Raw genomic sequence first — 22,163 nt, forward strand, 5'->3', positions numbered from 1 at the left:
TCATTAGTGACCGTGGATGCCAATTCATAGCGGACATTGTCGAAGAACTTCTTCGCCTCAGCGTCTGCAGTTTTCGCCATTCCACACCATATCATCCCCAAACGAATGGTGTGTTAGAACCCACTAATCGGACGCTTACCACCATGTTGGCTATGTACGTCGCTGCAGATCATAACGACTGGGATGGCGATCTACCGTTCATTACTAATGCATATAACACAGCGCAACATGAGGCAACAGGAGGCCACATGATTATCGTTATTTGTGGCCGCCCGTGTTAATGTGCTTTCGCACTGCAATGTTCGCGGCAACATCTGGTTAAATTGAAAAATAGATATGTCGTATAAATGCAAAAGTATCTTAGAATTATAAACCGTATGTGCATTGTTTAATTGTAGAAATTATGGCAGATCTTTTTCAAAAAACTTCGTGATGGCCGTGCTAGCGTTGGACACTTTGAGTGCAATTATACTCGTTAGGCATTTAGGCGTTGACACTTTGTCCGACAGTGCGGCTTGCCTTATTTTACAAAAGAAGCTACTGCAGCTAGTGGCGCCTTCTGCTAGCGTTGAAAAGAAACATCTGTTCTGCAGACTCGCCAAACCGCCGAGGTGGGGCCACCTCCAGCAAGTGTTCCTTTAAATTTTGCAGATCTTGTCGGTGTTGCTGAATGTCCCTACAAGTGCTTTTTAATGCACTTAAAAAGGCACGTGTAAAGGTTACAAATACCGTTCATAACAAGTTAGCTTACTCCGTCATCTACGTGCTGGGATTGCACGAATGGACGGAACAGCAAAAGATACGATTTTGTCGTTGTCAGGAGCTTGTTATCGAGCTTTCATGCAAGCGTTTCTATATTCATCCTTATGGTGGATGAGAAAATGGTAATCATGTTGGATTGGCAAGGAAGATAACAAAAGTGCAGATTAGAGTATAAACAATTAAAAGCGACCATCAAAAGCCCTTGTTTCTATAGAAAAACAAATCAGATCAGTTTTTTTTTCTGATGAAGTTACAGTGTATAACATGGGAGCGTATGTGCATGTAATGAGGAGAGCAATGTACGTATGTTGAAAAATGATCATTTTCTGAGCGTTGTTATTCCAAAACCCATTTTTTTGAAGAGTACAGGTAACGTTAAGAAGAAAGCTCAAGTTCTAATCCATGATCGCACCCACGAATATAGCATTCTGCCTTTGTGATAAATCCGCCATGTTGGTGTGTGTTGATAGGCCTGATATGATTGTTTCTTTGAGGGAAACACAATGCCATAAAATGTTTTGAACGGATTGCATTATACAGCGAATGCGGCTTTATTTATTTAAGGCTCGTAGCATCGAGTTAGGTTGTGCATTTAATTGAGAAGGTGTGCTACCGGAAGCATTATGGCTGTACCAACGGCGCACAGGAGAAATTAAGTAGTATTTAAGTAAGACTGGAAATAATTATTGCAAAGTGTCAAATCACGAAGTGTCGGAGGGTCTCAAAACTCTAGCTCAGGTGTTAGGGACTGCATTTTTCCCCAGCAGGAAACCATTTCTTTTATTCTTCCTCTGAATGGCGCATGGAAGATTTCTTCTCTTACGCTTTGAAGATTTCGCGGCGACTATTAGTAGCGACGGGGACCCTACGCAGCAGCGGGTCGAGCGAAAGTATGAAGACTGCCGGCGAGAGCGGGGCATGAACATGTGTTCTGGAACATGAGTTGAAGAAAAATAAAATCTTTCTCCCACTACGCAAAGGCTGAAACGGGCGCATTCTAGGCGCGCGCCAGGCCTCGCAGATTTCGGTAGTCCGCTCTATGTTAAGGCGCTTACTGAGGGAGTAGTGGATGCTCTTGTGCTAATAATTAATAATTAAAAGGTTGCACTCGTCGCCTGTCGAGAGGAACGGTCTTTAAACACTCGTTTTAATTTACTTGTTCGCGTGAGGAGCCATTTTTTTATTTCTGCCACTTATATAACATTATGCTTAGAGTGTAACTGCAGCTGTCTCTGTCTTCTTTACAAAGTGAGTTTAAAGCATAATTATTTGCAAAATTGTTAGTTAAATTTATTTGTTTTCACGAAGTGTCATATGTCGCTCCCGCTCAAAGGGACAGTTCGAAAGACTTCCGTTGACTTCGATCTCAAGAGTGCTATCAGACAGTGTCTTCCCGAATAATACTACGTACAGTCGCGGTCAGAGTAAAATAGACCACGCGTTCGCATTCAAACGCTTCTGTCACGTCATCTAATAGAAATAAATAAGTTTGCTGTACTCACTTGCAGCGACCAAACTAAATATTACAAGCATAGCTAGAAAGCTTGTGTTATGTTTTACTAATTAACGCGTAAGAACACTGACCGCCAGAGCGTGGTTCATATATTCTTCTGTCCGTAACTGTAAGTTACAAGTGTAGACGCTGCGTTTCATTGGGAGATGTTTTATGTTGAACACTGTTGAGAATTCATGCTTCGAGTACTGTGTCATGAATTGAAGAAAAAAAAAAAAAGAAAGACCTTCCTAAATATTATTTGTGTCCTTTTCATTCAACATGCAACATTTTAGATGCCGCTGGCGGCCAATGGACGCCAGCCATATTTTCTTCCCATTTCCCTTTCCGCCTGTGCATGAATCTCTAGAGACGAGGCCAGATTTAAAGCACTGGTTATTGCATGTTGACTAGGGATGCGTTCTAGAAATAATCTTGAGTCGCAAGTATAACTTCGGTACGCAGGATTTATCACCTATCAGTTAAATAATTTTTTATCTGAGTTATGCTATACTTGTATAGTGCCGAAACCTAGTTTGTCTTTAAATTATACAATAGAGAATATTAATTAAAGCATTGGTGAAGCCTATGAAAAATGCTATCTCCGGTTATCGCACTGCTATGAACTTTTGTTCCAACCTTGTCGGAACAATACCACAGCACTTTACGTTAAGGCATTGGTCAATATCAAATTGTAGTTTGTAGTTTGAATTGGTTTAATCAGGCGTAATAGGTGTGTACTGTGAATTAAAGCAGCATTTCAGTTACCTTGCTTACGAAAAATATATAGATTTCGGGCTGTAATTCTACATTTATGGTAGGCCTGATCTACATTTGTCCGTTTTGATCTATCGGACTAAACGCAAGTCTCAAATACTGGAGTAATACAATGAGAGTGAGGTTTTGAAATGTGTTCTCTGTATTTAATGCGGGATTAATACATATTGTCTATTCTATCAATGAAGACTCTAACTTCTCATAAATATGCAGTTAAGGTTTGCTCCTTAATTCAACGCTCTAAATGACATTCGACTAGCAATCCTGTAGTACTCCTTGGTTTTTGAAACAGATGAACCGGCATGAAAATGTCCGTGCCGCCATCCAGGCTTGTCGACTTCATCTTGAGCAGTTCATGGGCGAAGGGGGCGTGTTTCTCTTCTCGTGACCCTATTTTAACCGCTTCGTCGTACGGATCGGCGGGCGCAAACTGAGCGGAACCCTTCTTCTCTGTCCACTTCATACACTTCCTTCGTTGACCTGCTCCTCAGCCAGATACCCCCTCATCGGTCTTTCATTCCCGACACTTCTTTGCTGTCTATTCCTGCGCTCTTCAGTTAACCTCCTTGTCTCTGGATATCAACCCTTCGGCTTCCTCTCGTAGCACCACCCTCAGGTTTGTTGCTCATTCTTTGACCCGCTGCTCTCTCTCTCTCTCCTCAATATCCAGAACAGGATTTCCATCTTCACTCTGCCTCTTGCTTTCCATGAATGGTGGTGCTTCGTTTTGACATATACCTGTCATGGGTGGCAGGTAGCCGGTTACGCGACGCCCACAACAACGCGGACAACGCGTATTCCAAAAAGGGATGCCTAAACCGTGCTCTCGCAAACAAGATCTACACTTATGAATTATCTGAAGGCGTTCACAATTCTCATATATGGACTCTATAAGATTGCACTGCGCGGTGGTGCTTAACTTAGAGCTGCGATCCTGTTCTTTTAAGTTCAATTTTTGAGTCCGTGGATAGCAACTACCGGTCGCCCGTCTGTTGTCCTGAGGTATGGCTGTTGTTATCAGCTTTCGTTATCAATAGGAAAAGATCGCTTTCCTGTAAATGTACATGGTGGTCAGAAAGTTAATATAGTAAACTCATGGTGCGATTTCTTTAAAGAATGGGAAGCACGGTTGGTTGCCCATCTGCTTTTAAATTCGGGAAACTGATCCTGTCCGCCCAAAACTCAACATTTGATAGATTAGAGACTGTCACTTTTTTCAATCCAAAAGTACAAAAAACATATATTACTAAAAAAATTTCATCACTGCCGACCCCATATGTATTGGCTGTCTATAAATGAACTTCAGGCAATGGGGTTAACTGGATAGGTTCTACCAGAGAACCGCCCAACCGCCGCCGCTTGAGCTTGCGTTTCGCAAGATTACTGGAATTATTAGTTTCTAATTCAGTCCTATCACTGTTGAACGAAGTTTGATTGATGGAATATATTTATCGCAGATAATTCCGCCTTGTGTGCGATCGCCTCAAGTGCTTCATTCTGAGGATGTGCACTGGGAATTGTTCTTTAATTTGATAACAAAGGGGACGGCAGATACGTTTGGTACTTCTCATAAAAAATTCAGTATACCTGGAAGTACTTTCTCCTGTACACTGTACAAAAATCTTGGGAAAATTACGCGCTCGCATCGGGCTTCACAACTTGACGACGTGAATGTGTGCATACCTGGATATGCGTTTACTAGATGTACATAAATAGGCGATTCACAATTTTATCCTACCGAAGCTTGCAGAACAAGCGGTTGCGTCTAGTATATTTCTCCGCCGTCTTTTCAGCGCTGCTTTAGATAGGCGCGGCTTGACACATTCGGACTACGCTAACTATCTTGCTGCCTTCGTATTTAGGTGGCAGTAACGTAGTAGCTCTCCTGGACGGCGAAATAGCGTTTAGGTCATATTTACTACTTTCATGGCAGCTGTGGGAATTGCCCGCTAATTGTACCATGGTACTTTTGATTTTGCACAAATGTCTTGTTTGTAAAAGCGTTATCCTCGGCAAAAATAACATTTGATATCATGTGTTTTTAGCCAATACCCGACCCCCTGAGTTATATTTCCCCTTCAGTGTTCCTTGTAAAATCGAAAGGAAACGTCCAGCATCCAGCACTTAGCTTAACCCTTGTTCAGAAAAAAAAAAACCTTTATTCATTTCTTTTTTTACTGTATAATTGCTCATACGTCCTTTTTCTCACAAATTTTCAGGAAGTCTGAGTTTCCTATATTTCGCAAATGTGTTTCCATATTGATTACGTGATGTAAGCCGAGACTCAGCGTAATGTAGTGAATGATGCTATGAATCACTCAAAGGATGGCCAGGTTTATTGGATGGGCTGCCGTATTTATGGCTAGAAAACACGTCGCCTATTCTTTCATTAAATACTTTCTTCCTCGCTCTCTCTCTGCAATGCATATCACAGAAATAGCCAACGAACAAGCACACATGTCCGTAAACAAGTGAAAGCCAATCGTCGGAAACGAAACTAACACTAAAGCTCAATATACAACACCTCCAGAGGAGAGGAAGATGAAGACACCGGGAAGCGCGCTGAAGCCGGCGCCATGGGCAGCAGGAGGGGGACACGGATGCGGCGCTGAGCACCGGGGCGGCCATGGCGTGGTCGGAAGGACGGCCCGAGGAGGGCTCGTCGCGTTCGCCGGCGGCCGGCGGCAGCGTCAACACGCAGGACGGCTCGGACAACGCGGACGACACGTCCAGCATGGGCGAGTCAGGCATGTGCCGCATCTGCTTTCGTGGCTCCCGCGCTGGCAGCCTGCTGTCGCCCTGCAACTGCCGAGGCACCATCGGACTCGTCCACAAGGAGTGCCTCGAGGAGTGGCTCTCGCGCAGGAACACCGATGAGTGCAACATCTGCTCCTACCAGTTCAAGGTAAGTAGTCGCAGCAATGCTCCTGCACACTGCGATAGCAGATCGTTGGTTAAGCATAGATCTTTCCATAAACAATTCCTGGTGGTCGATCATAATATATTTTGCTATAGTCTTGTGCTTTCTGGCGTAAGCATGCTAGGAACAATAAATTAAGCTCATGTTAAAATTAAGAACATGTGAAAACATTTGATGAACAAGGCGCATTAACTGATTGCAGATCGATTCATTTGTATTGTGTTATTAAAGCACTAACATAAATATGCTTTCTTGCGCTAATCCTGTTTAAGAATATATACTGAATTCGCATTTCTGAATCTGCCAGAATAACTGCCACTACCACTGACTACGCAGGTGGAGCGCACACCCAAAAGCATCATGGACTGGCTCCGCGACCCCAGCAGCCAGGCGAACCGCTGGTACATACTGGTCGACATGTCTCTGTCCCTCTTCGGCGCCGTCATGCTGCTGGTGTCCGCCTGGCTGTCGGCCGTTGAGATAATCAGCGGAATCTCGTCGGTGCTGGGTTGCGTGCTCATCGCCATAATCGTCGTGCTCGCCGGACTTATATGCGTCGCCGACATCTATCTCATGGTGCGCCACCACCACCAGGCGCTCATCCAGTGGCGCCAGAGCAACTGGGGCGTCCGCCTGGTGCTTCCCAACGGTGCGCCCGAGGGTACCACGCCGGCGGACGGCAGGGGTGTACTGCCAGGACTGCCGCCACCGCCATCCGAGCCCGTCACTTCGGTTTCGCCGGCACTCAACAGCCCCACCGCATCTGGCAATTCCACGACGACAACAGATGGGGTGACGCAGCATGATTCTCAGAGCACGGACCACCCTGTGCCGTAAGGCGCATTTCGGTTGCGCACGTGCTTCCGATTGCGCATTCACGGGGGTGTAGGTGTTCTGAAGGAATTGCAACGAAGAAAAATTGAAACAATGGACGGCAGAACCGCCACTTCGTTCTTGCTGACTCCTATAATGAGTTTTTCCTTCGGCTGTGTTCTGCGTGTGAGAAACAAAAAACGAAATTGGCGTTGATTAATGACGATTTGTGGGTGCCGTGTTGCGGAGCATAATTATCACTTTCTGTATCCGATACGAGAACGCACTATAAAGCAGCCTCTGAGCGAACACCGCCCTTAAATCATCTCCAGACCTCAGTGGCGATCACCGGTGAAGAAAATAATGCCGCAGAATAAAACGCAACACAAAATCAAAGTGCCTTCTCCTATTATTACACGCTCCATGTAAGGGCAGGCAACATCACATGGCTGTAACACACTGCCGCGAAAAAAACGAATCGACGCATGCCCTGAAACCATCGCCAGCACATTGCGAAGAGCATATCGCCTGCCATTTTTTCTTTTTTGTTAGAGATGTTTATATCCTTTTTATGAATGGAAATCTGGTACCTGGATATGCATTTCGAGACTGCGTCCTTTTCAGAAGTGCCTATATTTCTGACCTCGAGTCATCTGATTGGTGGAAATGGCGCACCCGTAAGTCGTAGTGACATCCGGTTCCGGTATTTTCACCAATCAGATGATTGGAGTTTAGGTAGATAACTTTCGATAACGACGCAAACTGGGAATACGGACCTAGCTAGTAGCCGCTTTGGCGTCGATCCTAATCGGCACTATTTATGTCATCTGCGAACTCAAGTGGAAGTATCTCGATGCCAAGAAGAAGACAATATAATTTATTCACGAGATAGCGTTAAAGGCTCGGTTTGCAGGAAATGCGTCATTTCCGGCGTCGTGAGCGAAAAAGCATGATAATGGCTGTATAAGGACATAGTTTGCACTGGTCTCGACAAGGCGCTGATTGGGTGGAGGATTAAGTGACGCCACGACAATACATGAAATGGAAGGGGCTGCCAATCTGGTCATGTCCTTTGAGTTTTGAGGGTCAGACGGCAATTGAGCCCACGTGATTCCTTGGATGTCGATTGACACACTGCTGCTAGGACCCGTAGGCAAGTTCGTACACCTTAGTAATAGCGAGGTTTTATACCTATGTTGGATGCTTGTTCATAGCATGCTGTAGCTTACCACTACATACCAATATACGTGTGATGCGCAACGCATCTTTTTTTTTCTCTGCTGGGTTCTTTAGCCCTGGGACACGAAAGAGGGATTTAGCAAACAACACAGCATCATTAACTTTTTTATAAACACGAGGAGTTATTCTTACTCTATCTGTGCAATACTCGTCCCGAAAAGCAATAAGCTGCTTTGATTAACATTTTTATAAATGCGCTCAGTTCTTACGATATCAATGCAATAAACTTCTCGGAAAACAATAAGCGGCTTCGACAGGCAGAGTGTCCACGCAACTTTGAAATACATTTCGCCTAGGAGTAATGCGTTGGGTTTATCCAGTGCTTCTGTGGAAATATAAGGGACAATACCACATTTTATACGCATAATGACTTGCTAAGAGCGGAGGTGTAGACTTAAATCTAGAGAAGACATTTTCTGCCGAAGTACCGTGCGTTGAGTTCATAAGAAAAAAAAAATGAGCCGCGATATATTCTTCCAACAAAGCATATAGGCCGCCAGTGATTTATTTTTATTTTTATTTGCAATACTGCTAGCCCCAAGGAAGGAGCCGTGGCAGGGTAGGAATGACAACAGGGAACATCAAAATAGCAAAAACAATAATAAAATAATGTCCAAAAGGATAAAATACATGAAACCGTAGACACATGAAAGGAATTACAAAACAAAAGAGTGACTGTAAATGACAATGACTAAATTTCAAACACTACGTTCATAAACGCCTGAAATTACTGGTTCCACCTCAAACCAAGCACCATCGAGGCCGCTCTACTCTACAACCGTACGAGGGGAGAATGAATACATAAAGACATCATTTTTCGTTTGAAAAGGAAGCAAAGTAAAATGATTTCTGCGTCTCGTAGCATAGCCAGAAGAAAGTGTGATAAAGTAATGAGTGTTGCTACCTAATTTGCCTTTTACAACTTTATACAGGAAACGCAAGCGTGCCATCTTATTTCTGTTTGATAATGCAATCAAACCTGCTCTATCCCTGAGTTCCGTAAGTGATTTTTTGCCATATTGATTGAAAATAAACCTGACTGCTTTCTTTTGTACTCTTTCCACTTTTTTAATATTAACTAAAGTAAACGGATCCCAAATTATATTGCCGTATTCAAGAAGTAACGCAAGAGATACGCTAGCAGCTTAACATCCTTTGACGAGGTACATGAAGACATTACTTCAAGACATCGCTTCAAGTGATGTAATTTTGTCATGGATTTATTAACAATGACTGTATTATGATGGTCCCAGCTCAAATCGTGAAGATATATCTTCATGATCCTGTCCGCTGAGGAATTTGTTTTCCTGGCTCACCTACTAACTAGTAACATCGCGTAGTGGTGCCGTTATGGAGACCAAAACAACACTTATACAACAGTGTTTCATCATTTTGAAGGTAGCGCGAACAACCAGGACCAAGGAGTAGAAGTACACTGCACGAGCGCTTATCCTTGGTCATCGTTGTTTGTGCTACCTTCAAAATGAACAAGATTGAACTCGCCCAACTTTCAACCTTACAACAATGCTTAAGTCCAACTTGAAACCTCGTCAATGGCTGGACTCGTGTTCTCAGACGAGCTCAACTTGGAGGCGGCTAAACCAGCAAGTTTGCCCGGCGGTAGTAGAGCATCTGGATCACCGGAGGGCTATGGAACGAAAAATGGTAGGGGTAACATTAAGAGATAGGAAGCGTGCATAGTGGGTCAGAGAAATAACTCAAGTTACCGACATTCTAGTAGAAATTAAGAAGAAGAAATGGACATGGGCAGGACATGTAGTGCGAAGAGAGGATAAGCGATGGTCGCTGAGGGTAACAAACTGGATTCCAAGGGAAGGAAAGCGTAGCAGGGGTAGGCAGAAAGTTAGGTGGGCGGATGAGGTTAAGAAGTTCGCAGGGATCAAGTGCATGCAGCTAGCACAGAACAGGGCTAATTGGAGAAATATGGGAGAGGCCTTCGCCCTGCAGTGGGCATAGTCAGCCTGATGATGATGATGATGATCACCGGTATCCTTGTCCACGCGAAATGTAAACATGACGGATAATGCTTTTTGTAACAAATTTAGAGAGAAGCAGTAAAAAATGTGGAACATGTTAAAACCATTACGTGCGGTTCCAATCTTTGGAGAGGTATTTGGCCGCGTCCCCCGCGAGAAGCAGATCGGCAGCGCTCCAGCAACGCGAGAAGAGTCGCGGCGGCGCCGCTCGACGCACACGTGTAGCTCGACGCAGCCGGTTGTCGTGGCAACGGCGCAACCACAGTCGTAGTCTCTGCCCGCTCCGGTGACCTTGGATTAACATGGCCGGACTCTAACATGGCGCATTGAATTGAAGCCTTCGTTTCAAAAGCACGAACCGACATGAGTGATTTTTGTAATAACTCCATAGCAGCCTTCAACCGCACAAGAGCACTTTATTGAAGGCCCTCCGCACTCCTTAGCGCGTAAGGATTTTTCACTTGACGCTCACTGGGGATGCGCATCAGGCCTGCATTCTGTCACTGTTGGTCGAGTGCGTGCGGCTGGCCATCAGGGTACAATACTTTGACGGCACGTCTATTTTTGCCGGTATATCTTCACGAATTTCACCAATTTTAGTATCAATAGTAAAACGCCGACGGAAATTCGCGTGTGCACCAGCTGGCGAAATACGGCGTTTCGTATTTCTCCCATGTCAGGCAGGTAATACTAGCAAGAACTCGACGGAAGAAATGATCGTTGTAGGTCGGTGAATAAGCTTGAAGGAATGTCGCATGCAGATTCCAGTTATCGGCTTGGACAAACAGGCTGAGGAATTATTTCAAAAGAATTCCCTGCAGTTGTATTCATGTAGTTGAGTGCATTAGATGATGTTGGGCACTGGTTTCTTTTAGCACCATCGCTGTCTTTACTGGACGAGGCCTCTCCCTAATTATATTCAACAGACGATGCACCTCATTTTTTCGATGACGGGAAAGCTTGCATTTGCGCTGGCCGCTTGCTTGACAATAGTGATTTCGATACGCAAAGCGGGCAACTAGAAAAAAGTTTTTAGTGACACTAATCGTCAATGAAGTTTTTCGTGGAACACCCAACATGACTTTCCCTTTGTACTGTGCAGTCCACGTCTTAGTCTCAAGGTAAAGCTCCAAGGGCTCTCCATCAGCTTGGTGATTCGCTTTACGGACGCTACGCTTCGTTGTGACAGCTCGACGCCAAAGGTTCGTTTGTCATCTTTCGGTGCTAAAACGAAAGACTTTCTCGGTACAGTCTTTGTAGCCCGTCGTGCAAATTGAAATGACACCCTCCCTCATTGCACTCAACCTTCAAGCGGTGAAGCGCCACGGCACTAAGCCTAGACAAGAGAAGGGGACAAACACAGCGCTGAACTGAAAGCAAAACATTTACAACAAACGTGCCATTGCTATATATAATCTGGCACCGCAGAAAAAAATGAAATGGACACATGTGACTATCACTCTAACGTTAAGATATTTTTCACCAAGTCCGGCCATTGCAAGGTAGAAAAAGCTGTGCTTGTTCTCTGATATGGCAACTGATGTGTGCTGATACATTTCGCACCAAACTTCATAATTTCTGATGCCTCAGTAACCTCTATTGTTTGCTTATCTTTGTGGATGGTGACAATCTGGCTTTTTTCAATAATGGATAACACGAGCAGTTGCGGCAGTGAAATCCTATGTTGCGGACAGCATTCTTACGATTAGTACTATTTTTCCCTAAGTTTGTCATTCAGACAACGGCATGTCTGGCCGATGTACGAACAACCGCCAGACAGGGGGGTCGATTAAATATACAACATTATTCATGTAAGACACATATTTGATGTGATAATTTTTCTTGCAACTAGGAGCATCTTCTTTTGTCCTCTTTCCAGTTCTGTTTACGTGCGAGCAGATGGCACTTATTCTGACATGGACTGAAAACACCACGTCAACACCAGCTATTTTTTCGATTCTTTTCACATTATGGGACAACACATGGATATAGGGTATGACGGGCCCCCATCCGGGTCCCCAACCCTTATCTTCTTTAACATTCCTTCTGTTACTGAAGCAGGAGTTTCAAGAGGGGGTCCTGCTTAAAGAAGGCTATCCGCTTGACCGGAAAAACGCCAGTGAACTTTCTGAGTGCAGAATTTCTTCACAGCGTCGCTTAAGCATGACGCCACTATGCTCCTTTTTACAAGTTTCAAGTGAGCAGAGCTGTATGGAAGCAATGGCTTTTTACTTCTGGGCTTAAACTACCAGCTAAAATGAAGAGCAGTAAAATGCAACGCCAGGTCAAGAAACTTCATAAGGCTGTTAACTGGCACTTGTGTTATTTCAAGTGGGGCTATAAGATGAGAAAAAAACACGAGAAGGTCATTCACGTAGCTAGTTGAACATGCCGAGTCATATTTCACTAAAACGAAATAATCATCAACAAACCTAAACACTCGTTTAAAATTTGAAACCGGGTTTGGCGGAAGCCCGTCTGGTCGGGTATATTCATGGCGGAGAGCATTGAGCACCGACCAATCGGTAAAACAACAATGACGTTTCGGCGTCGTTACGAGGGCCTTGTTCACAATAAAAGAAATGGAACTGAAGGTTAGTTATATATGTTTTTCATGGCTTGACGTAACAAGCGGGAGTATATAGGAGGTAGATTTTCTTCGTTGCAGTTAAGCGTGTTTGCGGTCGTTTGAATTGAATTTGAATATGAAGCGATTCCAGGTAAAGCCTTGTCGTCTTGCTATTTTCTTTTCCAATTATCTTGGCGCTATCCCAGTCGTTGGCATGGCCCTTGGTGACAGCATACTCAGCCAAAGCGTTGCTTGCCACGCGCCGATTCTTGACATCTTGACATCTTGCGTTGCTGCTGCAACCTTTTTCTCAAATCGCTCGTTTCACAAATGTAGGCGTGCGCACAATCAGCGCAAGGAATTTTGTAAACGATACCCGGGAACCTATTCTTCTTTATCTTGCCTTTCACATTCATTATGGCTTGTCTGAGTTTCCGCGTAGGTAGATGCGGCGAAGTCGGCTTCGTAAGAACGCAGAATGCGGGATAAGCTTTCGCTTATTCCGGGCACGTACGGTATAGAAATCCTTTTCTCTTTTGGTGCTGGTGTTGCGGTGATAGTAAGTGAGATGGGCAATTTCTGACTTTCCTAATTAACGAACTGGGATAGCCAGAGAATATCAAGTCATGGCGGACGGTATCTATAGGTCCTACGCTTTTTCTTCTGGCGTAGAGCAGAGTTTTTCCGCATGGCCGACAAGTGCAGCGACTACGGACTTCTTGTGTCAGGCCGGGTGTACTAAATTAAAGTTGAGGTACATGCCAGTGTGTGTCTCGATCCTTCCGGAATAAACTGCATGACAGCCCAGTGCCATCGCGTTTCACCCGAATGTCCAAACAAGGCAGATGGCCATCGACTTGTTCTTTCGTTGTGAACTGTGTGGCCGGTTCTATACTGTTCAGGTGCGATAAAAATATTCTTAAAGCCGATTTTTTGATAATGCAGAAGCAGTCGCCCACTTACGGAAGGAAGATTTTTGGGTGTGGCATGAAGCTTGAGAGGGCGCGAGACTACAGTGACTCCATTGCCAAGTTGGCAGCAGTGACAGAAACTGGTGCTCCCATTGCCGTTCCATGGACCTGTTTAAATATGTTATCCTGGAACGTGAAGTAGATGTTTGACAGACAAAACAGCAGAACCTTGCTGAGGCCTGAAACATCAGTTGATGTTCTTTCAGGTAGGGTTTCGTCCTCGTGCAGCGCATCTGTGCAAACCTTGACTGCCAGGTCGATAGGGACGCTCGTAAAAAGCGATTTCACATCAAATGATACCATAATTTCGTCACCCTCTACAACCGCGTTGCGAACCTTTTCCATGAAGTCCTGAGAGTTGTGCACATGCGTTCCGCTCTTGCCAACCAACGGGGAGATTATACGATGCAAATAGTTCGACAGCTTGTGCAGCGGAGATCGGGTGAAGTCGACGATTGGGCGCATTGGATTGCCTTCTTTGTGAATCTTTGGCAGTCCACACAGACTGGAAGCGGAACCATTGTTGCAGATTAGGGACATATAGAGGGACTTATGCTGGTGGCGGAACAAACGAGAACACGTCAGCCAGAAGTTTCTGCAAGTCCCTTTGCACTTTTGAAGTGAGGTCATGATTCAGTGGGATGTATGTTGCTTCGTCTTCCAGCATGCTCCTTATCTTGTTTACATAGTCTTGCCTGTCCAAAACCACAGTGACGTTTCCCTTGTATATGGGCAGGATTACGATGCCTCCATATTCACGCATTATTCTTAGTGCATTTCTTCCTTCCGGCAAAAGAGGATCCAGTCCTTGATTCCGCTTCAGTTTGGACAGCACGCTAACGACACGGGTGCATGCCTCGTCGCGGCTGGACGGCTTCACATTCTTGACCACAGTTTCCGCACGCACACAATCTTCTTAATATCCGGTTCCGGCCTCAAGTTGAAATTGAAACCTAGGCTCAACGCTGAGAACTCAGCATTGTCAATTTTCTTTGCCGAAAGGTTGTGCACAGTGGCGCGGTTGGGAGCTCTAGAACTATCCGCACGATGCGGTAGAAACCTTTGAAGCTTACCTTCGCGTACGACGTCGTCTTGACGTGAGGGTAGACATGCATGGAAATTTGCGTGCGGCTAATGCTTGAAAAATGGTCCGGGCACTTGTACTCGAGCCGACGGCGTGTGAAGTAGGCCTCGTTTTCCAGTGAGCGGATCTTTTCTCTGCAGTCCATGATTCTAGCTTGTAGAGGAAGGCGTTCGGCTTTTGAAACCACGTGGAATCCAAAACGGCTTGTTACGGGCCTGTTCAGGCGTAAGGAGCGAAATATCACATCCCGTGCCTTTCAGGTTAGGTTGAATTGAAGATGACCTTTGAATGATGCGCGGCATTTGAATGAAATGAAGCGGCGAATCTCGGTGATGATAGGTTGGCCATACGCCTCACGAAGTGCAATGAAATCCAGGGTTTGACCGAAGCCTGTCTGGTAGGGTATATTCCCGGCGAAAAGCATTTAGCGCAACCAATCGTTAAAACAACAATTTGAATGAAAAGAAAAGAACAAGATGACAAGGCTTCACCTGTATTCTCTTCATACTGAAATGACAGCAATCACGCTTAATCGCAACGAAGGAAATCTACCTCCGATATAATCCCGTTGCCTACGTCAAACCACGAAACATATATAACCAACTTTCAGTTCTATTTCTTTTATAGTCATTATTGTTTTAACGATGGGTCGGCGCTCAACGCTTTTCGCCGTCGTTTAACATTTGTACCTACAAGACGTTCTTCGAGTGCCTTTTCAGTCGCTGAGCAATGGCGCGATGCATGAACTAATGCATATTCCTTTCTTTTGTATAGATACTTTTCCTTCCCATTCGGCATATGTACCGTCTTTGCCAAAACTAACCAGGCAGCAGAGTCTGCTTCTCAGCCGCGTGGCAGTAAATTCATTCTACATCTGAAGCTTTAAATATGTGACACCTCGAAACCAGAGCCTGGCCTCACTTCTTAACGAGTTGTGATCATCTGGGAGTAATAAATGGCTTTAAAATACACGTGAGAAGCAAAGCATGCTGCTCGGTTACTATTGGCAAAGACGGTACATTGAAGGTAAGCAAGTAGTAGGCCTAAAAAGGTATCTGCTGCAATGCCAAAGGCATTCTGCAATGCTATCGCTCCATAGCTGTCAATAGCTTCACGAACCCTTTGTCATGAAGGATATAATAAAAAAGACTTTAATGTCAATAGAAGACGCTTGCGATGGCTTGGCCTGGCCAGTTTTCAAAAATTCAATTACTTCATCCGACTTTTTCACCTAACAATAACCGTCAATGGTGAGCAGTGCGATGTTCTTCTGCAAAAACTTCCTCAAGCACGTTTGCATTTGCACATTTTGAAACGATTACGCGCAAAGGTATGCCTAGTTTATGTGTTTTTGCGCTGAAAAACATACGGAGAGTGAGCTTTTTACATTTTTTTTATCGAGAATAACAGCGCTTCCAAATTGTGCTTCTTGCACATTCTTTTCGCCTGCAATCTAGCTTTTTCAAGGCAAGCCTTTCTACATTTTTTTAACAAAGAACCAACCGCTTCATCTGCTTTCTGCTTGAAGCCATCCCTATTGAAAAAAAATGTGTATAATAGTTTCTATGATCTCACACAAGTCAATTTGTACGAGGTTATTGTATCATACACATATGATTCATATGATGCTATATGATCCATACGATCTATATGAGATCAGACAAATTGATCCGAATGATCCATATGATACCAGGATCCGTATGAGAGATCAATCATATCGTACACTCATACAGATCCCAACGATATCATGTAACAAATGCAAATTACACATTATTCAATATGATAAATCATGTAGATATGTGACTTTGTCACGCACAGCTGACCCTAGTAACACTTCATCGGACGACTGCAAAAGATACCACGATACCACCGCCACTGCCTTGAGGAAGTATGCAACGGGTATAGGCAATATGTGCATTGCTCTACAACTCTTGCTTCCAGTACAATTTGTGAAATTATTTATTCGGACTCAACATGTAACGAAGAATACAAGTAATATGCTTGTTGTAGCGCTTGTAGAAGTCGATGTCCGGACATTCAGCGACTTTGTTCAGGCGTAATTAGTGCGTCCTGAAATTGAATATTATAAGCCATATGACGAATATCAACACAGTTCCACAGCCTATGCATTTCCTAAGAACAAGGAAAACTGGCTTCTGAGGTTCTTCAATGAATATTAGTAGCACGTACATGACCCGGTCATGCCAAATTCTTACTGAAAAAATGTTTAAAGCAGTAATTCCTTCCGACTGTTATTTTATTTAAGAAACAAAAGCAGCAAGCATCATGGGCACTTGAAGCAAACTGCTCAGATACAACACTTCGATATACATGCAGAAACAAAGATGTCAACAGTAATTATTCTTTAATACGAGGCGAATACTGCTATAGCTGAGAATAAGACCTAATGGTGTACGACATCGTATGCAGGCTTCGACGTCCTCAAGGCGACTCAGGCTGACACGGTTCCCTACATTGCAGATGGGCACCTTTTTCTTTTTACCTCCACTGAATGCGCAAATGAGTAGTAAATGAGTAGCGCAAATCAGAGCAAATGGTAGCTGAACGGAGACCTAAATTTAGATTTGCGCTTCCTCCTCAATAACAATGCATTGAACATGCGCATATGGATCAAGCACATTTCATTCACACTGACCAGCACTGAATTTGCAGGTGATATTCTTCTCATCTGCTTTTTCTCTTTGAACAGGTGAACAATGGCTTTGACATCAATGGTGCTTAGATCAAGCTAGGCACTAAGAAACTTAACAAACCCGCTCGAATATATGGGTGTGCTCAGATAAGAATGGCAATAGAGGTCCCGTGACCATTATTTTGTTTCCAATAAAATTTTTATATATAGTAGGAAGATCCCTTGAGGCAAATAATGATCCTTAGTTATTGAAGATCCCGCGTAGTTCTCTCTAAAAAAAATTCTATATCACTAGGGCTGGAAAAAGCCATTTTTCCCATTTAAAAAAATTGCAAGTTTAGAGACCTTCAGCTAGCGGAACAACTTTTTGTCATTCATTATTTTTTATTCACTAAATCTTCGTAACTTTTACTTTTATAAGAACTACTAAAACATGTTTGGTTATTACAGCTAATTTAGCAAAAACGCGAACTTTGTTTGCGGAGAAACGTGGTGCAAAATATCCATTTTTAACTCTACATACTGGCATGACGCGTTTACGTTGTTTTCACTAAAACATTTTCTCTTTTACACGCGTCTCATGTTCCTAATTTCAGGCAACATTTGGAGCTCTAGACCACTAGGTACGTTCTCCACAACGCATCAAAATCAGCCCAAATTCAAAAACAGAAAAAAGGGGGCAAATTTGATTCCATAGAAAAAAATAATCTCCGATTTTTATTCATATTTTTTCAAGATTCCTCAGTACCTTCAAATATCACGGACTAAAAAGGTCTTGCATTATAATGTTTAAAAGTATACCAATCGTAAGATGGGGGTTCATCTTCAAACAATAAATATAAAACTGAGGGCTTCTCCTGAAAATGCCAAATTCAGCCTTGTATTTTCTCACGATTCAATAAAATATAGCAACGAAAACTATTTCTCTATATTATGCAGCTTATGTTTAATCTTGGAAAAGCCTGAAACTCAAGATGTGTCTGTTCTTTCTGCAGATTAGTTTGAAAGCGGCCAAAATTCCAAAATGACAAAAGATGAAAGTTGATTCGAATTTAATAGACTACCACAATTCCGATCTTTATAGAAATTTCTGCAAACAGTGCTGATTACATTCGTATTATCAGTCACTAAAAGTACTGCATTATGTAAAGTAACAATATCAATACAAAAACGCATGCTTTTATTCTATAGATGGCTTCCCCTTATGGAGTCGGTATCAAAACTTCGGTTTAGTACTTGCTACATTAAGTTACATTTTATTTTATTTCATTACCAAAGCCTTCTGAGTGCCTACAAAGTCTTTTTTCTTGCTTACTGGCAAGGGTTGAATATAGCTTAAAATAGTATAAATTTGTTATTTTTGGAAATTTTATGACAGAACGCAAGTGAAGGCTGATTGTTTCTCTATCTTGCCTTCTCTTTTATTGTGAGGCGCAGTAGTATTCAATCCAGTTTCGCAATTGTATTATTCCATTTTTCGATTTCGGCAATAATTAACAATACCATTATTTGGAGATCATTTTTTAATGTGCACTTCAAATATACTTTCATAAGCAAATCGCTTTGGCGCACGAGTTTTCATGTAGTTTTGGTGGCATTATGGGGAATACAACTAGCGGTCTAGAGCACCAAATTCTGCATTAAATTAACAATATAACCTGAGCAATAAACGGAAAGTATTTTAGTGCAGATAACACAAATGAACGTATTTGTAGCGCGCTGTTCTTGAGACAATGTTTTGAAATTTTGTTTTAATAAATCAATTGCAAGAACAAGAGAAGCTTTTATAGTTCTTATACAAATAGAAGTTACTAAGACGTGGTGAGTAAGAAACAATGTATGGAAAATTTTAGTGCGCAAGCAGCAGTACTCCAAACTTAAAACTTTTTGAAAAGGCAAAAACGACGTTTTCCAACTCTAGTGATATACGATTTCTTTTTCGAGGAAACTTAGCCGCGTCTTGCAAAACTAAAAGTCATTCCTTTTTGTCGAGACATTATCCCACTACATATAAAAGTCTAATTAAAAACAAAAATTGGTCATGGGACGTATTTATTTCCATTTCGTCTCTTCGAAAAGGCTGGTTTAGGCAATGCGATGAATACAAATATCATCGAATATATTAGATTTTCACGCTGACCCATGCTCCCCGGCTTCTTCAACTGTCGACAAGAAGGGTGGGGCGAGAGGGCATTGTGAGCAAGGGGAGCCGACACACGGGGAAACACATGCGTGACACTTCACGGGATTTTGGCACTGCGAGGAGATGACCCATTGCCTTTGGCACGCGGAAACCGCCACACAGGGAAGCGTGCTACACCCGTGCGCAGTAGACCACACGCTCGAATGAATTGATTACCTTTTCTGCCTTCGCATTTATTGAAAGCCAATAATAGGGATCATCCAAAAACAGCGCGAACAAACGGGAACGAAAGGAAGAAGCCACAGGAACAAGCGCTGACTCTCACCTAAAGTTTAATCGCAGGAAACACGTTTATATAAGGAACAGAAACAATAAAACACCAAAGCCAGAACGCACGTGTTACTATGTGTTATTCAGATATGCAACCTCACTGTCAAGCAGGAGCAGGGAAGGTTTGCTGACACACAATCTTTCTTTCTTAGCCGTATTATACGCCTCGGTGATTTCCCTGGTCAACTGGTCGGGGTGTTTGTACAAATAGTCAGTAAAATGCAAGGACGGAAAACAGGATTGACACTCACGGCAATGATCAACTAGATTAGTGGAGCGATTAGATTCCAATGAGTTGAGATGTTCTCTTAGTCGTGTGTTAATACATCGTCCCGTTTGCCCAATGTATATCTGTTTTTTTTTTAGTAAACTACCCCTTTGAAACACGGCACAAATATCTTATCGTGTTTAACAGCACAAGACGTTACAAATTTATTAGGATTACGGGACCTATTTTCTACAACTGAACAAATTTTATTGAGCTTATTAAGGGCCGAAAAGAGAACATCAACTTCATACCTATGGGCCACATTTTTAAGACCATGAGAAAGGCGATGTACATGGGGAAGGACTGCGAACTTTCTCCGTTTCTGTTCTTTCTGTGAAGAAGGCAGCAATGCGGCGATTTAAGCTTTTTAATTATTGTATTGCAACCCAAAGTTATAAGCTCAGCTGGATAACCTGCTTCCCTAAGTCTCTTAGCCTGGTTATCGAAACTTTGTTTCATAGCAAGGTGACAGGATTTTGACAACGCAAAAGACAATGATGAAACAACAATTCCATATTTCACTACTTTAGAATGATGCGATTTATAGTTCAGCAGCTGTTTATTGGCCCGTGGTGCAGAATTCCAACACATGTGCCCCTTCCCTTTATTCAAACCCTGAAGTCAACCCCTTCTCTTCCTTTCGTCCCCGTTTGTTCGCGCTGTTTTTTGGATGATGTATCACCAACTCGCCCGCTTAACTATCCTGTTGAATAATAGGGCGGCAGATTGAAAATATAGTTTTTCAGTAACAACCTCAATATAGTGCTATAGCCCCGATCCGCGTTGGAATAGTTTGCTCAAGCATTTAGCGCTAAGGTTGCGCTGATTGCGACCACGTTGGACTGGAGCACACGAGAAAGCAGCGTTTCTCTTCTTTTTTTTTTCCAAGTCCTTTTGCGATATCATTTAAAATTCGACGCTGCCAACAGAAGGCGGCTCTAAAGATGCTTGGGCGTGGATATTTAGCTTTTGTGAGACACGCGTGCAATTTGGTTTTGTACGAACTGGTGGGCTGTAACGCGTCCACAAGAATCTTTACGTGACGTTTTTCTCGTTCCGTCTGCTGTGCTATTTAGAGCGTAGTTGTGTGTATTCCATTACTTTGGAGACGCTTAATTGCTTTTATGCTGTGTTAGGTACTACGTAACAAGCTATTTACAAATAGGTACAGAACGCCTCGCACTCCTTCAGTGTCTGTGTGCAGACTGCCGAATGTGATGACCTCATTGCCCACAGTTGCACAGCAATCATAACAACTATATATACATACATACATACATATATATATATATATATATATATATATATATATATATATATATATATATATATATATATATGTTTTTCCTTTGGTTTGTGTGTTGTTTTTCCTTCTGCTTTTCATTTAATATTCTTTCTCTCAAAATCACCACAAAACCCTATTCCTGTCAATACAAACAAATACCGTAAACAAAATTAATAATAAATTCTCAATGTTTACCTTCGGCTCGTAGGCTGTTCGCTTCTTTAAACTATGTATATATATATATATATATATATATATTTAAAGGAGCGAGCAGTCTCACAGTGCAAGGCAAACTTTTTGTTTATAATTATTCATACTGTTGACATTTACGGAAATGTTGTCGTCTGTTGATTATTGGAATAAAGAGCATTAAATGCAAAGCGGAAGGAAAAACAATACGCCGATGGTGGAAGTTGAACCCACGACCTCCGAATATATATATATATATATATATATATATATATATTGGGAGGGGGTTGAAGCTCGAATGGGTCCGGTGGGGCATAAACGTAAGGGAGGTGACACACGGTGGAAAACAGTAAGCTTTAATCCGACGTTTCGGCCGGGGCCGGCCTTTGTCAAGGAATAAGATATGCCCGACCCCGGCCAAAACGTCGGATTAAAGTTTGCTGTTTTTCCATCATGTGTCACCTCTTTTACGTTTATATATATATATATATATATATATATATATATATATATATATATATATATATATATAGTGCGCTCAGGTGCCTTCTTAAAGGTATTGCAATGATAGCGACGGAAGGCAGAGAAAGAGAAAATGAAGGGGAAAATCGACAAGAGGGGCGGAAAAAAGACAAAAAACCTAGGGCATTTTGCCGCCACGCGAAGAAAAA

General features: G+C 42.8%; 1 protein-coding gene across 1 annotated transcript; it reads left to right on the forward strand.

The window, feature by feature from the left end:
* Positions 1–5,657: 5,657 nt before the first annotated feature.
* On the forward strand, positions 5,658–6,788 carry LOC146186876 (E3 ubiquitin-protein ligase MARCHF3-like). Its single transcript, XM_084608131.1, has 2 exons — positions 5,658–5,936; positions 6,288–6,788. The coding sequence occupies exons 1-2, from the start codon at positions 5,658–5,660 to the stop codon at positions 6,786–6,788; spliced, it is 780 nt and encodes a 259-aa protein (XP_084464257.1).
* Positions 6,789–22,163: the final 15,375 nt, after the last annotated feature.

This window comes from Amblyomma maculatum, chromosome 6 (assembly GCF_055883805.1).
Source record: "Amblyomma maculatum isolate TAMU_Amacu chromosome 6, ASM5588380v1, whole genome shotgun sequence".
Lineage (NCBI taxonomy): Eukaryota > Metazoa > Arthropoda > Arachnida > Ixodida > Ixodidae > Amblyomma > Amblyomma maculatum.

What these genes read in the sequence shown, in the direction of transcription:
- LOC146186876 (XM_084608131.1), top strand. Translation starts at nt 5,658, where the DNA reads ATGGCGTGGTCGGAAGGACGGCCCGAGGAGGGCTCGTCGCGTTCGCCG. An exon ending in TCTGCTCCTACCAGTTCAAG is followed by an intron (nt 5,937 to 6,287) that starts GTAAGTAGTCGC and finishes CTGACTACGCAG; the next exon opens with GTGGAGCGCACACCCAAAAG.